The following is a 17,005-nucleotide window of genomic DNA, read 5'->3' on the forward strand; positions in this document are numbered from 1 at the left end:
GTGCTAGGTAGTTAGAGGTATTCAAATCAACAAAATGACAAGGGTGCCCAAATTTATGCACCTGTCTAATGTGGTTTTGATGCATATTGCACATTTTCTGTTAATCCAATGAACCTCATTTCACTACTGAAATGAGGTTGTCCTTCAGTTATTTGATCGATCGAAATGAAATTGCTGATCCAAACACCCAATTATTTATAAATGAAAATCATGGAAATTGTCAGGGGTGCCTAAACTTTTGCATACGCCTGCATGTGTGTGTATATATGTGTATATGTATATATGTATGTATGTGTATATGTATGTATATATATATATATATATATATAAAAAGTTATGAGTAAAATTTTAGCATTTTCCAAATCTGCGAATAACTCATTTAAAAATGTATCGATAAGCAGTTGGAAGCAAACCTGCAGCTCCCACATGAATAAAGAAGATATATTTTAACTTACACTGATCCTATGAATGCCACGTCAAACCAGAAAGCCAGCCCGTGCACAAGCCCTGAATGCATCATGTGGAATTTGAAGGGGATTTCTATCCTGTGGACAAAGAAACAAAAAAAGTGTGACAGACAGACTTTTGCGGCAATTTTCTTTATATCTTTTATACTTAGCAAAAAAAAAAAAAAAGGATTTCTTTTAAACTCCTTTTGACTAAACATTTTCCATAACTTCTGCAGTTGTTCGTGATTACTGGAAAAGGATTTTAACGAAATTGCACTCAAAGCAATTTCTTGCTTATGGAATATTTTAGTGTTGAGCATAACTAGAAGAATGTATTTTTTCACAATAGAAATGTTCATGACTTTTTCCTTTATATTGGTTTTAATATCCATGACTTCATGTCTAGAAACCACAGTTCCAGGTTTTTCTTGACCATTAGGATACTGGTACAAAATAAACAGTCTAAATAGGTTGTTGTACTGTACTTGTAAAGATCCTCTTCTTTAGCTTCTAAAAAGTTGACTGTATATTTCACTGATTTGGCCATCAGGATCCTGATATCAAACGTGTCCTGAAAAAAAGACAGAGGAGGATGAGAGAAGAGCCAGACCAAAGAATGCTGTCATGATATAACCCTGACTGAGTCTTGCACGTGGAGGAGGATGAAGAAGGTCAAATAAAGAGGCTGATGGGATGTAATGCCTCCTGTCATAGGCTGAGCCACAGTAAAGCAGAGGTAGTCCTAGCTCAGAGGGCTCTCCTGCCTTGGCCTGAACTCTGAAGGCTGATATAACAGCACCCCTTAGAGTCAGACCACTCCAATAGCAGGTCACTAGCCCAGCAGTGTAACAAAGTAACAAGCACCACAAATACCTGCATACCTGACTACTGCTGGACAAACCACTCACACACACACACACACACACACACACACACACACACACTCACACTCACACACACACTCACACACACACTCACACACGCAGTGAAAAGTGGAGATTCTGATGACTAAAAATCTGTGGACTGAAAAATCAAGCAGACAATCAATGAAAAAGCTGAAAGAGAACAGTCAACATTTACTCACCCTCATGTCATTGCAAACTTTTATGACTCTTTTTTTCTGCGAAACACAAAAGGAGATTTTTGCAGAAAATCCTGGTTACATTTTTCCATATAATAAAAGTGAATTAGGACTTGGGCTGTCAAGCTCCAAACTTGTGCTGTACATTCAAAGTCTTCTGAAGCCATACAACAGCTTTGTTTGAAAAACAGACTTAAATTTAGTCATACAGGAGAGCTTGACAGACAAAGTCATCATTCCCTTTCACTACATGGAAAAAAGTGACCAAGACATTAAATTCTATTCCATGTGTTCCACAGAAGTAAAATCAGGGGAACGCATTAATCGAATCAAGTTAATAACGTCAAAATTTTGATTCTAGGGTACACTTATTCCTTTAAGAAGCCACTCAAACACACAGAAAAATTTAAAATGCAGCTCTGACAAATTACAGAACACTGAGGAATTGAGATGAAAATAAACAACCAGGATTACATATAGCTCTGCCACACTATTGACTCAAGAACAGTAGGGTTCTTGAACATATAAAGACGTGCTACATGAACCTTCCTTCATGGATGAACATTCATAGCATGCCCCTTTACCACATTCAAACACTGAGCGCAAAGACCTCTACCACAAAATACAGCCCTTCATCAAAGGCACAAAGGCAAGCATACATACTTAAAATACAGTCTCCTGTATTACACTTCAACTGGGTTTATTTTCATAATTCAGAAAGCATGTTACCTTTCTCCATTTCCCCTACACATTTTCACCTTCTTATATCGGCTCCACTGATATGCAACTATGGCATACAACTCAATCCTGACGGCATTGACCCTCAGCCCTCGCCTCTCATACATAACCAGTAAGCAGCTGAATATCCAGTTTCATTAAACCTTACTCCAAACAGTGGCTCTGACAAGTCAGTACATACTTACAAATAATCAAGTTTGGGCTGCATGATTAAAAATAATTGTCAATTATTTCCATTTATACTGTAATTGTGATTATTAAAAAAATTTAAAACTTTGAATGCCATATTTTTTTTTATTTAGCTTACAAGCTGAGAACTGTGTTCGTGTGAGAAATAAAACATGCATCAAGCTGCACTGAACTCTTCAGAACTGTTACAGATAAACACAGAATCTGTACATTTCTGCAGAATTTGGTCATGGCATTATTCACAAATTACCACACACTCCTGCCCCTTGTGTGTTTTCTGGTTAAATAATTTAGCAAATTTGTCCATACCTTCAGCAGTCATTTAAAAGTTACTACTCTGAACACAGTAAAACACATTTTACCATGTCAAATTTCTGTAGATTGTCCAACAAAATCCACACAGAAAATGCCAAAAAGTCTCATTCGGCCCATCTAATCTTAACACCGATTCATCATTGCATTCATGTGCACAGCAGACATGTCTCTGATTGGTTACAATGGTCAATGTTGCAAAAAACAACATTATAGATAGAAAATGTAGACATGACTGGAGTATATCTTAAGAGAATTTTAAGAACACTTTTCATTATTCGGTCACTGCAACAGCCGACAACATTAGTTGTGCAGCCCTAAATTAAGCATACACAAACACTCCCTCAAACATCTAATAAACAAGTTATGTAATTCATACCACAATAGGCTGTCTGAAGTATTCATCTACCGCAGCTCCTCTCAGTGCAGACAAATCCACCCCATGGAAAGATGGCTGATACCTGAAAGACAGGAAGATGTCAGTCTTAGCACAAACAAAATGAGGCTTGTGTGTAATTTCAGTTAGGTTACTTCTTTTTCCGTCTTAAAATGTAGAGACGGCAATAAGTAAACCATTCGCAGGATAAAAAGTGCTATCAAAAAATTGGTGTTTGTCGGAGTGTTCTGACAGCCAGACACCGCAAAACAGACTCAACCAATAGCTTAAGTTTGGGGTAAGACTATCTTTTTTTTTCCCGACCAACAGTAGGAGGAGGGTGAATTCTGGAAAGCTGTTTGAAATCAATGTTTGTTTTTGCAATTCCGTTTGGTGATGCAGACATTACACACTACAACTTTAAAGAAAAGAAAATGCAGCCGCAAACCTCCAGTCATATGCTACTTTGTAAATGACTGCCTCCCAGCTATCTTCTACTCATTGTACTCGCCAAGAATGCTTACCAGAAATTGGCCTTAGTAAACTGCTCCATGTAAAGCTGCTCATCTGTAAAAGGGGCAAGATGAACGTCTCCAATTGTGGGAAACATTTTGCCTGTAAAAACAAAGTAAATGTTTTTTTCAACGCAGTTGCGCTTAACTGGTATATAGAACGGTCTACTGTTATGTTGATAAAACTGCCTTTTTTGTGATAATCTGGTTTCGTTTTCTTTATTATTAATTTAAAATCGCTATTTGCAGCACTCCCTCACCAGTGGGCTTGAGGAATTTCTTGGCATGTAGATAGCTCTCCAGCATTCTTTCATTGAACAGCATGTAGCCCATAGGTTCAGAGATGATGATATCCACCTGCTCAGGTAGGGTCACCTCCTCCACTTTCCCAGGAATCACTACAACACGTTCTGACAGCCTGTTACTGTTCACAAGCACCTATGGACACACCAATCAGCATTATTGCATTCGTTTTCATTATCTTTAACCAAGAGTCATCAAATTACACACATATTTGTTGTCAGGCCTAAACCTGCTTATACGTGGATTCTCGTCAAATTTAATGTTATGTTTATTCCTATGATGGAGGAATAAGACCCCATTTTCCCCTGGTATAAAAATCACTCTAGGATGATTTGATCACAACTGATCAGCACTAAGGAGGTATATACACTTGGCCAATTCATGCATCTCTTCAGATCGGATTTCTATCCGATCGAATAAGCACATTTCATTTGCACTTGGCCACATCAATGCGTCTCTGCCAAACGATTGTCAATTCCCAATGTATGTGCAAATAAAACTTCAGAACAGAGTTCACTTCCATGATTATGTTTCAATATTGGTGGGGAGAAAATTGAAGAGATTCGGTATCTTATTTGATTTCAAGCGACTGCCCAGTGTGCTTGTGTGACTGTGGGTGCGATCCATTCAGAAGTGATGATCCCTATGCACCATTTCCTTTAAAGACTTTAGAATCCAATGTGAGAACTTTGCAGGGATGAAAGGTGTGGGGCTCAGAAATAATGTTGATTTGGAACTCACCATTTAAGTTATTGAATATTCTGTGATTTTAAAGCTTGACTATATTGACTGTTCTCCCTTCGGAGGCTGAATTATACTATTTGGAACACAGGGTGTTAGTAGCTGTATCATACAAATAAATAGTTAAAAAATTATACATTGTGATTTCTGGATTTTTTTTTTAGATTATGTCTCTCACAGTGGACATGCACCTACGATGACAATTTCAGACCCCTCCATGATTTCTAAGTGGGAGAACTTGCAAAATAGCAGGGTGTTCAAATACTTATTTTCCTCACTGTAAATAAAATAAAACTGCTGTTGTTTTTAAATGTGCAACAGAAATAAAGTGGTAATGTATTATACTGTAAACCCTAATCTGTGAAGGACTGCATTCTCACCTCTCACAATCATACACTGCATTAAAACAAAGGTTTTAAACTTTGCTGGTTATGTGTCTTTAGATGCTGGTGTATATGGATCTATCCTACCTCTGCATGTTGAGCCATGGTGCTGGCCTCCACAGCATAGACTTTACGAGCTCCAGCCTGAGCTGCGAAAAATGATAGAATCCCAGAGCCACAACCTACATCCAACACAACCTGAGACAAACAAGACAGACAAAGAATGAGAACAAGAATCACCCGATCTGAAATAACCATATCTAAGCTACAAGATAAATTCACCAGTAATAAAGATGCACTCAGTAATAAGCTGGTTTGTGTTCACAAGATTTCAGAAACCTTTGTGCACAAACTGGAAAGTGCTTTACCTTATCCGAAAATTACAAATAATGTGGACCCTAAAAAAGTCCACTTAAATTTTGTTGCAATAAGTGAACTGCTCCAGTGTCAGATATTTTGGTGTGGACAACATAATAAGTAAATATCATGCTCATAATAGCAAAACTGCCTGACCGCCTGAAAAGGAGAACTAGAAATGCTGAAAAATGCTCAAACAGGTAATTCTCTAATCAACAGTACATTTGGAAACACAATCCATATGTATACATAAAAAAAAAAAAAAATCTTCAACAGATGTGTCAAATCGAAAAATGACAGTACTTTATCCTTAAAGTCGGTGTGGTTCTGGAGGATGGCCCGTTGATATGTTCCAGTTCGGACGTAATCCTGCATCATGTTCTGTTGTTGAGAGAGGTAGCCGTAAAACTGGAGCAAGAAGAGAAAAAGATCACAAAAGAGGAGATCTTGTAAGTACTTTCCCTGAGCACTTTATGCGCAACTGCTTTTACGATAAGTGGTCAAATATTCCCATAAGAATTAAATGGCCTCTATTTGCTTTTAGCAGGCCATTTGCATGTACACTCATCAAATAATTAGCCATTTTTATTGGCATTTTATTGTAACTTGTAAAAAAGAAGAATGAAAATGATTCATATATGCATACTGGACATACCTGAAAATACTGTACAGCTGAGGACTCCTCCGTCCTATCACTGAAGACTGAGCGTTCGCCCCTGTGTCCACAGCAATTTTTCAGGAGGTTATAGAACGACGAGAAATCTGACCAACACAACAGAAGCGAGCACATTAATAGGACATTGGACTGCACACTTGACAGCACCATGTCTTTATCCTTTGAAATGATCTCACAAGCAGACTCCATGTCTGAATAATTCACTTTTTTTTTTTAGCAAACTGTTAAAATCGCAGCAGGTAGCGTTTGGTGAGTTTTACCTGCTGGAGATGCAAACTGCAGGAGGACACTGTTACAGCCCAGAGTAATGATGAAGGACTGCTTCCCAACACGACTGCACTCCGTCTCCTGTGACACCGAACACTTAAACACACATGTGTCCTCATCTGTAGATGAAAACACACAAAAAAAGCCAGATTTCAAGAGCAGATACAACAAAGAGATTCTTGAATTTTTTTAAAAAAACTTATATTATATATACATACACACACACACACATATAAACTTTGAGGACTTTTCATGTGCATTTATGCATTCAAAAATTGGTCCTACTGTAACAATAAATTACATAAGATATAAACAATAAACAAAATACTAAAATTATGAATTCATTCACTTTTTTTAAATAAACTTCCACTGATTACAAAAAAACTAGTTTATGTTCAAATGTATAGGCCTATCTTTAACTACAAATTGCAACTGCTCTGTCTGATTTAAGTCTCAAGAGCCATAAGTACAACATTACACAAGGTAACAGTTCTTGGTTCATTTCAAATTGGATATCCTTACTTCCAGATAAGTGATTAATTCAGCAACTTCTCAGACTGAAGCGTTTATGATTTGCTAAAAATAACATGTTCATAAGAGTCATTCACACAGGACCCACATAACACCAACCCTTTTATTAATGCTCACAACAAAATGGACATTCTATTCATATTCAACTTTAGCCTCAGCAGGTACGTCCAGGTTCACTGTTCAACTGAAGCATATTGCACACAAAACTGAAAGCACTTTCTTGATCAGTCAAACTCTAACTTGATTGGATAGCATTATGCAACTTCTGGAAGATGTTTTATCAGTCTGCTTGGAAACCAAGTCATGTTTACAAGGTACTGGATTTACTTCAGTGAGAGCTTTTAAGGACAAACCAGGCTAATGTATTTGCCAAAGGTTTGCCAGATTAGCAGAATAAACTCTTTGTTTTGAGGCACTAGGTAGCAAATTAACAACAAACAGAACAATATAGACTCACTAAGCACTTTATAAGGAACACACCTGTACATCTTATTCAAGCGATTATCTAATCAAAAGCTTCAGTTAATGTTCACATCAACCATCAGAATGGAGAAAAATGTGATCTCAGTGATTTTGACTGTCACATAATTGTTGTTGCTAGACGGGCTGTTTGGAGTATTTCTGTAATGGCTGAACTCCTGGGATTTTCACACACAACAATCTCTAGAATTTACTCAGAATTAGGGATGTTAATGATAAATAAAAATCAATTGTCATTAATAATTTGATTGATTAAGCTTATAGATTGTCAATTAATTAATTTCAGGACAAATGCATTCTGTAATCATTACAGCAGACATTGAGGCTGTCTATACGGTCACCAGCCGCTAGACGGCACTTGCACGATAATGTCATTATCCAGTTCACAGAAAAGCCTACCCACAGATCAGAGATGAAGTAATCTGAATGTATACAACGTTGGGAGTGTTTCTCTATAAATGAACATTAATGTTTTCTGCACACACTGTGATAGCGTTAAAGTACATGACAAAGCACTGTTGATCTACAATTATTTCAGCAATTGCCCATTAAAGCACAAAGGTACATTCAGATTATATCACCCCATCACCAGAGAAAACACAGATTGCAGCATGTTAGGATATGATTTCTAAAAATAAAATAAGTCCAAAGATCATAAATATTCCACGATCCACAAAATTAAGTTTTAATGAACTCAAATACGTATACAAATAATGTATCTTAAATATCTTAAGATTGAAGTTACTACTAAAAGTAAACTTCTTCATTAACAGTAATTAAACAATTCCCAATTTCGAACAAAGAATATCTTAAGAGGAAAATGGCAATACTTGCATTTTTTGTCCTCCCCAATTTGCTCGAAGACCTCATGATGGCGTAGTGACACGTGGCTTGTTGAGTGCATTCCTGCGGAGATCTAGCGCATGACGAGGCTTCACGCTATTCTCTGCGGCATCCACGCACAACTCACTACGCACCCCACCAAGCGCAAACCCCATTATAGTGACCACAAGGAGGTTAACCCAATGCGACTCTACCCACCCTAGAAACTGGGCCAATTGTTTGCTTAGGAAGCCTGACTGGAGTCACTCAGGACACCCTGGATTCAAACTTGCAACTCCAGTTGTGGTAGTCAGTGTCGTGACCTGCTGAGCTACCCATGCCCCCAATACTTGCACTTCTTAAGTGTAATAATTTAAATTGTTTAAACATTAGGCTACATCATGCAGATATTATTTAGTTATTTAGAGTCCTCCACATGCATTTTGTGATATTAACTAAGGATTAATTGATTGTTAATTTCCATGACGATTGATTATGAAAATGTCTGAAAATTGACATCCCTACTCAGAATGGTACCAAAAACAAAAAACATCCAGTGAGCGGCAGTTCCACGGACAGAAACACCTTTTTGATGAGAGAGGTTAAAGGAGAAGAGTCAGACTGGTTCGAGCTGACAAAAAGGCTACAGTAACTAAGATAACCACTCTACAAACTCTAATTGTAGTGGGCAAAACAGCATCTCAGAATGCAAAAAACATGGCGGATGGGCTACAACAGCAGAAGACCATTTCGGGCACTTTATTAGGACCTTCGTGATATAGTGCGAGTAGTGTGAGTGTATTCTGTTACAAGTTATGTCTTTGAAATAATCAGTACCTATTATTTTTGGATGGACAAAAATTCTGATCACAAAGTTTACACATTTGCCATTATCAGAATTTTCCTCACACAGGTCTATTATTAATTTACGGTATAATCTATGCAAGATAAACCCACCTCTAAAGAGCACAGAAAACTAAATGAACTGTTGTTGGTCATTTTCCACGTCAGTCAGTGGTCTCCCAGTCTAAGTGGGCAGTTCTTGGCCAGAAAAAGTTGCAATGTGGACCAAAATTTATGCAGACAGTTAAAAATCAAGTTATGCAAAACTAGATACCTAGACATTCTGGGTAACTTCTCTCTTAAAAATATCATGCAATATCAAACTATGCTGGTGCCATTCAAACTATTTGGCATCAGATGGTGCCTTCAAATCATTGTAACAGGACTTTGTCATTATTTTTTCCAGCTGTTGCAAGATTAGGTAAATCTTGACATGGATAGATTAGGCTGGCATTCATTTGTATAACTGAGCAAGTACAGTGTTTAAAGCAGCTAGGAAAATGAAAGAGTTTGTTTGTTAGGGATTTAACACCATGCCAGCCTCCATGGCTATTTTTATGGTGAAAAACAAGTTAAAATACATTAAAGTGTACACTGATTTAAACTTATACACATTTTTTAAAATGTTGTTTTAGATAAACTGAATCTTTGTCAAAAACCTCTTCAAAAGTGTCAGCTGAATAAAATAATTTCCTGAAGTAAATAAAACCAGCACAAATAACGTGCATCATAGATAGTAGACTCTGGCACGAGAAACGCTGGATCGTCGCCTGATATTAAAAACATATAAGCCTGCAGTGTCCTATTTTGCAAAGGGTGTTAAATAATCTGGTTCCAGCGACTACTAAAATAAAAAAAAAGCATATTTTACCCACTACAGGGTTGAAAATGAAAGAGCAAGGTACTGAATGCAAGATAAGTTGTGCTATAGACAAGAAGAGATGCTTTGCATCTAGGTGTTCAAAACTGAAAGCTTTGTCCTTTGGACTCTTAAAAATCTAGGACTAAAGAATAAACAACTTTTTCTACTTCGCTAAATTGACAACAGGTTCTCCTCAAGTCATGACAGGGCAAGCCACAATGAAAGTGAAAAAAAAAAAGTGATATGAAAGTAAAGTGAGCAAACAAGTCTGAAATACTTCCCGGTATCTCTTCATATTATGTTTATGAATATTTACATAATAAGAAATAGAATTGCGCTACACATTTGAGCTCTTTCTCAAAAAAACAATGATCTGCTAATTATCCCATCTCAGATATAATGTATTTTAAAGCAATAAGACACGAGAGGCCAAGTTTTACAGTGATTTTACCACTTGTACGGCCAGAAACATACTTTACTCAAGTATATGCGTACACGGATGCGAGCGCTTGGTAAGCGCATAGTCAACGCATGGTAGGGGTAGTTTTGCATCACACCGCCGGTAATGAACCTCAGTACTCAAGGGGGCGATAGAGTTACCTTCAAAAGTCTGATCCATTAAACTGTATTTGTTATTATTTAGGTAAGTCGCTATAAATATAGTGGCTTAACATTACTTGCTCATCAATATTGTCTTCAAACTGCTGCTCTGCCATGACTGTAGTTGGCTTGAATGAGAAAACTCACTATAGAGGTTAGTGTTGTCACGGTACCAAAATTTCAGTAGTCGGTACCAATACCATTGAAATTTCACGGTACTCGATACCATTTTCGGTACCAAAGCAAAAACAGGTTACTAAACAACACAAAGTTAACAAAACTTTAGCAGCAGAACTAAGAACAAAAATATGCCATTGAGCAACACTTTAATTTAAATGTATTATTTTTGAATTATAACAAAACTGAACAATGTAAGCTTAAAGTATTTTTGAGATTTGCTTCAACTTTTTCTTTAAGATTTTACCAAGTACTAAAAAAAAAAAACTAAAGCAAATTAACATTCTAAATTAACAATAGAATGAATAAAAACAATTTCGAAACTAATGTGCAAAGTGCTCTCGTATTAATAAAGCTGCATATTGCTATTTTTCTTCATGATAAGAAATGCAGTGACATATTATGATTAAATAAATCGAGAGCCATCGCGTTCTAATCTAGCTGCATTAAGCGTCCTCGCTCGAAGGATGAGTGTCCCCGAGGCTGAGTCTCTCTCTACAATGTTCGACAATGAAACTTTCTCGTCATTTTTTACATTTTCGACGTTGTCGATAATGTCGACTAATCGTTTCAGCACTAATGCAAATGATAATATGCTTTTAAACTCACCTGCTTTGGTTGCTTGAATTAATCCGGGTGTCTGTCTTTCAGGTGCTTTATTAAGTTTGATGTGTTTCCTCCTTTCGTCAGAAAATTGCGGAGGAATTATTCAATCACATTCATTTTCTGATGCTTATCTTTGTGGAGCGGAGGGGGGCGGGGCCGGTCGGAATATCGCGCGCCCGGTCCCCAATCGGCCTGATGAGGCGCGCGAGGGGTAAAGGTTGCCGGTGACGATGGTTCGAGAGAGAGAGAATAACGGGCATGTCCGCATGTGTGTTTGTTTATATTGTGTTTTAAGTTTCTTATTAAATTATTATTTATGTTGCAAGCCGGTTCTCGCCTCCTCCTTGCCCATCCTTTAACTGTTTTACATTGGTGCCGAAACCCGGGAGGGAGGAGGGATGCCCGTCGCAGAGTCCTCGACACTGCTATCCACCCAGGGGAGCGCCGCTGCCATCTGCCGGGTGACGGAGTAGCCCGACCGCCCGGATGCGGGGTACGGCCGTCGTCCGCGGGGCAAGAGGGGACTGGATACCCCGACCGCCTGGAGCGAAGGAGCCGCTGCCGGGGGCGGAGGAGTGCCCTGCCGTCCCCAGAGACGCGGAGGGGTCGAGGGAAGACCGCCGTTCGCGAGGGGAGGAGGGAAAAAACTAGGTAGAGCCGCTGCCAGGGGCGGAGGAGTGTCCCCATTTGCCGCCAGAAAAGCGGAGGCGCGTTCTGCCCACTGGGGGTCGACGGTTTCACTCCGGTTCGCCCGGGGGTGGAGCGGCTGTCGTCCGCCTGAGTGTGGAGGAGTGTTCGAGGACCACACGATGGTACATCAGAGAACTGGTGAGTAAGCTTTTTCTCTCTCTCCTCTCTCTCCCTGTCGCACCGTGTTGGCCTTTTCCCTCGCCTATTTTGTTTTGTTGTCTTCCCCTCCTGTCTCCTCCCAGGGCGAGGAAGGCGGGGATGACCACGCGGGACGCAAGATACACCCCGCCCCAGGGATGGGGGTGGTGTACGTCATGCCGGTGGCACCCCGGCCTGAGATAACGCCGGGAGGAGTGTGGAGCCCATCCTTTAACTGTTTTACAATCTTGTATTCCTAATACTTTTAATAGGAGTTAATTCAGAAAATGTGTTTATCACAGTTTATAAGATTTTCTTCTTATGGAATAAGAAATGCATCTACCTCAAGCGGGCATGTATGCTTTATTAATGTGCATTTTGTTGGGGCTTCCATCCAGCAGTTTTTGTGTGAAATGCCAAAATGTGCATAAAAATATGTGGATGGAAACCCAGTCAGTGAGGCACTTACAATGGAAGTGAATGGGGCCAATTTGTTAAGGGTTTAAAAGGCTGATATGTGAAGCTTATAGCCTTATAAAGGCAGTTAAATTAATTCTTCTGTTAAAACTTTCATATTATCTGATCTGAAAAGTCGTTTAACTTGTCGTTTAAGGGTTTTTTGTGTTCACAGTTGTAAAACTGGACATAACTTTACACAGAAAAGTTTAGTAAGCAATATGATCACACTAATATCATGTTAACTTGTGGCTATGCTTTAAACAGTACGTATTTAAACGTTAAAGGATGGGCCCATTCACTTTCATTGTAAGTACTATAGGGTCACCCAGATTTTTTCCTCTTTTTAAAGAGAAAGAGGGAGCAGTTCAATAAATGTTAGTGGCAATTATCATTATGCCACAAATGCTGCCAATTGAACTAAACTTTTATTGAAACCGGAATGCTCCTTTAAGAAAAAAATGCAGAGCCTTTTTGGCTTTGTAATAAAAACCTTTGAAAAAGAAATAAACCTCAGTCGGAGTTGAATGTTGGTCACGCATCTATTTCAAGACATTCATCTCATCCGCGGGGCATCAGGATCAGCAGGAGCTCTAAACAAAAGCCCTGAGCGCTGAATGAACAGGCGGGACACTGGAGAGAAGGAAGGCGGGGGACGCGCTATTGTTCCCCGCAGAACAAAGATACATGCCCAAACGGCACTGCCATAAGAAAGTACCGCCTAAATTCATATTACTTTCACTGTGTATTCTGTGCTTGTCCCAGAGGACTAGTTGTTGTTTTAGATAGTATAGCACAGTATAGAATAGTATAAAGCAGAGCGTGGTGGCGCAGAACTGCGCAATCAATCAAGTCAACTCACAGCATCCATTCAACCCAACAACCAATAAACGTTAGAAGGGTTTAATTCAATGAACAATTCAAATGTTTTTTTTAAACAATGAGCAGAACAAATAATGCCACATTGAAAGTTTGAGCACTTTCTGAAAGCTTACAGTAAAACCGGATTCAGACTGCGGCTAACTTTATAGGCGCCAATCCACATTCCCCAAAGCCCTTTGTGTACTGCTAAAAGTCTATGAACACAACCTCATGCACATGATATGTTCCGACTTATGTGTACAGATCAGACTGTAGAAATACACTGTCCTAACTCAGTGTTGAAATGAGTGTTAGCTGTGTAGCAGCTAACTATAAGCAGCTTAACACAATACGAGGTGTTTATGGATGCTAACAGGCTACGATCAACGTGGTTTGTGCCATGCATGATCAAACCGACTCCCTTCCCCTTCCAACACCTACACGACCTCCCGAGAACACGCACAAGTATATGAAAGCCGCATTGAGGATAATAACCCAAAAGCCGCTAGTACTGTACGCTTGCACGATCAAGCAGAGCAACACATGCCGCACACACATCACTCGCATTAGGCTAAGCTATGGTATAACGCTCAGCTGAGGCCGGATAAAAAGTGTTTAAAAGGCAGCATCTACTCACTGTTCGAGAGGCTTATAAGAGCCGCGTCTTGGTTGGTTTTGATCTCCAGTCGCAGAGGCTGCTGCTCTGAATGTCGCTGTATGTCTCCATTGGCGTCTCCGATGGAGAGGAGGCGCACGCTTGAGAACACGGACACCGCCATCTTCGATCTGGGGAGAGACAGACAGGCAGCTCGCAGCGGCTCAGATCTCGCCTGGAGTCAGTAGTCAAGATAGGCCCGACGTACTACCGCCTCCACATGGCCACATCTTTCTCTCCAAGTCCAACTGAAGTTCAGTTTCAAGAATATATATGAAGTCATCAAAGAAAATAGTGGCCCTATCTTTTGAAACGTCACTAATATATATAATGCATAAAATGTGAACGTTTGAAAACTTCAGCTTTATTGTATACAATACAATAATCAGCCTAAAGCAGATCTCTCTCTCCTAAGGTTTACCATGTAGCCTATAGAACTCACTAATGAACTTTAACTGCTAAACCCATTAAAAACAATTCCACAGTTGCTACTTTTGTTAAACTATACACAATCTAGTTCAAACAAAGTAATGAGCTTTCAAAATCTGTAATATTTTTCCTGTGATAAAATGTTTTAAGGCTTTGTGCAAGAATGAAGTATTAAGATAACTTCAAGACACATATGAGGTGAAAAGTCAGAAAAAGCTAACTATTGCGGCACTGCTTTTGCTGCATAGCAATAATAATAATATATATATTTTTTTAAAATCACACAGAAATGACATTTGCATGCCTGGCCAGAGGTTGACTGATAAAGATACAGATAAAATGAGATAAATATGCATGCACAAAAAAAAAAAAAAAAAAAGCATATGCAAAAACAGGACAGTAGATATGTTTATAGACATTTGGTTTTCAAACTCAAACAGTAAAGGCTGGAAATAGAGCTTTCTGGCTAATGTAATTATATATCTTAAGTACAGCATGAGAGTTTCATGCCAACCGCAGTCCATGTATAAGCCTTATTTTCTTAATAAATAAACAAGGAGATTCAGTGTTTCATCATAAACAGATCACATTGCCCTAGACTGCACCTTTTTTTCTGTATTAAGCCAATATTCAAATTGACTAGGCAACACAGTAACAAACCTGTCAAACAGCAAACTGCCAACAAGCGATGCACTACAATACCTCTTTAATTTGAGGACATGCCCTTAATTAGCAGTATCAACCTTTTTAAAATCAATTTTTAAATGTTTTCTTCATAAATCAGATTAGTAAATGTGCTAGACTTTAAAATAACAACATAGCTCAGAAATAAAACTGTCACATATAGTGTATAAGAGTAGTATTGATTAAGCTGTGCTGTACAGAGCAGCAGGTAAAGGGGATTTGTGCCAATATTCAACTGTATATTTAAAAGGTTGGTGTGCAACAGCAATGTTCAGAAGTTCTCCATATCCTTCATTACAAATCCTTAGGGGAGAGAAAGAGAGAGAGAGAGGTTGGTTCATATCCCAGTTACGGATAAATGCTGGATGGCACCCCCCTAAGAAGAGGGTCCTTATGGGCATTTTGCAAGCAGAATGTCTTCAGATCGGCTGCAGATTGAAAAACCTGATGAAGAAGATGAATACATACAGGAAAATCGAGGTTTGTGGAACAATAACAGCTCTTTTGGCTATTTAAAGGGATAGTTTGCCCAAAAATTAAAATACTCTCATCATGTACTCACACTTATGCCATCCCAGATATGTATGGCTTTCTTCTGCAGAAGACAAATGTAGATTTTTAGATGAATATTTCAGCTCTGTATGTCCATACAATTGTAACGATTGCTGGAGGAAGTCAAGAGAGCAGGATCTAAGTGCAGCTTTATTTAATGAGAAAATGAGTCCAGTTACAAAACATGGAAAACATAGGAACAAAACAAAAACAAAACCCAGGAACAGAACAAATTTCACATCCACGAAGGGTAAGAGGAATGACTCCTGGTGCTCCTAAACATAACACCAAAAAGTTGCTCATGGGAAGAGCAGGACATTATGAAACTGGCAGTCCAAGAAAGCACAGGGTATTCGAGAGGGGTTGAAGGCAACAAGTGAACCCAGAGAGACCACTAGAGGGCAAGACAGACCAGGCGGCCAAGGCGGAGCGGACTGAAGTGAACCAGGACACCAACCAGGCCAGGGCAAACCAGGTGGATGGTCAGGAGACCAGGATACCAGGGCAGATCAGGTGGACGGCCAGGAGACCAAGGAGACAAGGGCAGATCAGGCGGACGGCCAGGAGACCAAGGAGGCCAGGGCAGAACAGGCGGATGGCCAGCAGACCAAGGAGACCAGGGCAGATCAGGCGGATGGCCAGGAGACCAAGGAGGCCAGGGCAGAACAGGCGGATGGCCAGCAGACCAAGGAGACCAGGGCAGATTTAGCGGACAGCCAGGAGACCAAGGAGGTCAGGGCAGATCAGACGGAGTCAAAGAAGGTGGAGGCTTGGAGGACGGAGCAGTGGAAGGCTCAAGGATGGAGCTGTGGAAGACTTAGGGGTGGAGCCATGAAAGACTCAGACCCCTGGACAGGGATCATACTGGATATGGGTGGCTGCTGGACACTGAACAGGCTTGATGAATACCGTGAACTGAACAGGCTCTGGAAACTGGACAAGCTCTGGGAACTGAATGGACTTGGGAAAGTTGCCAGGCTCAGAGAACTGAACAGGCGTAGTGCACTGGAAAGACTCGGTGCACTTGACAGGCTTGGGGCAGTGAGACAGGCAGCACGGAGCAGATGCAATCTCTGATTAGCCTCTCAAAGCATTTGCATTTGATGGGGGTCAGAGCAAGGTTGGGTGCTTCCTGTTTCAGTTTCTGCCTGTAAGCGGACAGAAGGTGAATGGAAGGGTGGTCCGATTTGCCAAATGGTGGGGGGGGGATTTGTAGCCATCCCAGAAGGGAGAGT

At 39.7% G+C, this 17,005-nt stretch overlaps 1 protein-coding gene across 1 annotated transcript; it reads right to left on the reverse strand.

The window, feature by feature from the left end:
- Positions 1 to 451: 451 nt before the first annotated feature.
- On the reverse strand, positions 452 to 14,331 carry LOC127647970 (histone-arginine methyltransferase CARM1-like). The gene is made up of 10 exons (XM_052132508.1): positions 14,088 to 14,331; positions 6,378 to 6,503; positions 6,097 to 6,203; positions 5,745 to 5,849; positions 5,172 to 5,282; positions 3,918 to 4,095; positions 3,670 to 3,760; positions 3,149 to 3,230; positions 935 to 1,020; positions 452 to 545 (listed from the first exon to the last, which is right to left on the reverse strand). The coding sequence occupies exons 1-10, from the start codon at positions 14,227 to 14,229 to the stop codon at positions 452 to 454; spliced, it is 1,122 nt and encodes a 373-aa protein (XP_051988468.1). The 5' UTR covers positions 14,230 to 14,331.
- Between the last annotated feature and the right edge of the window lie 2,674 nt (positions 14,332 to 17,005).

Source organism: Xyrauchen texanus, chromosome 8 (assembly GCF_025860055.1).
Source record: "Xyrauchen texanus isolate HMW12.3.18 chromosome 8, RBS_HiC_50CHRs, whole genome shotgun sequence".
NCBI classification, from domain to species: domain Eukaryota; kingdom Metazoa; phylum Chordata; class Actinopteri; order Cypriniformes; family Catostomidae; genus Xyrauchen; species Xyrauchen texanus.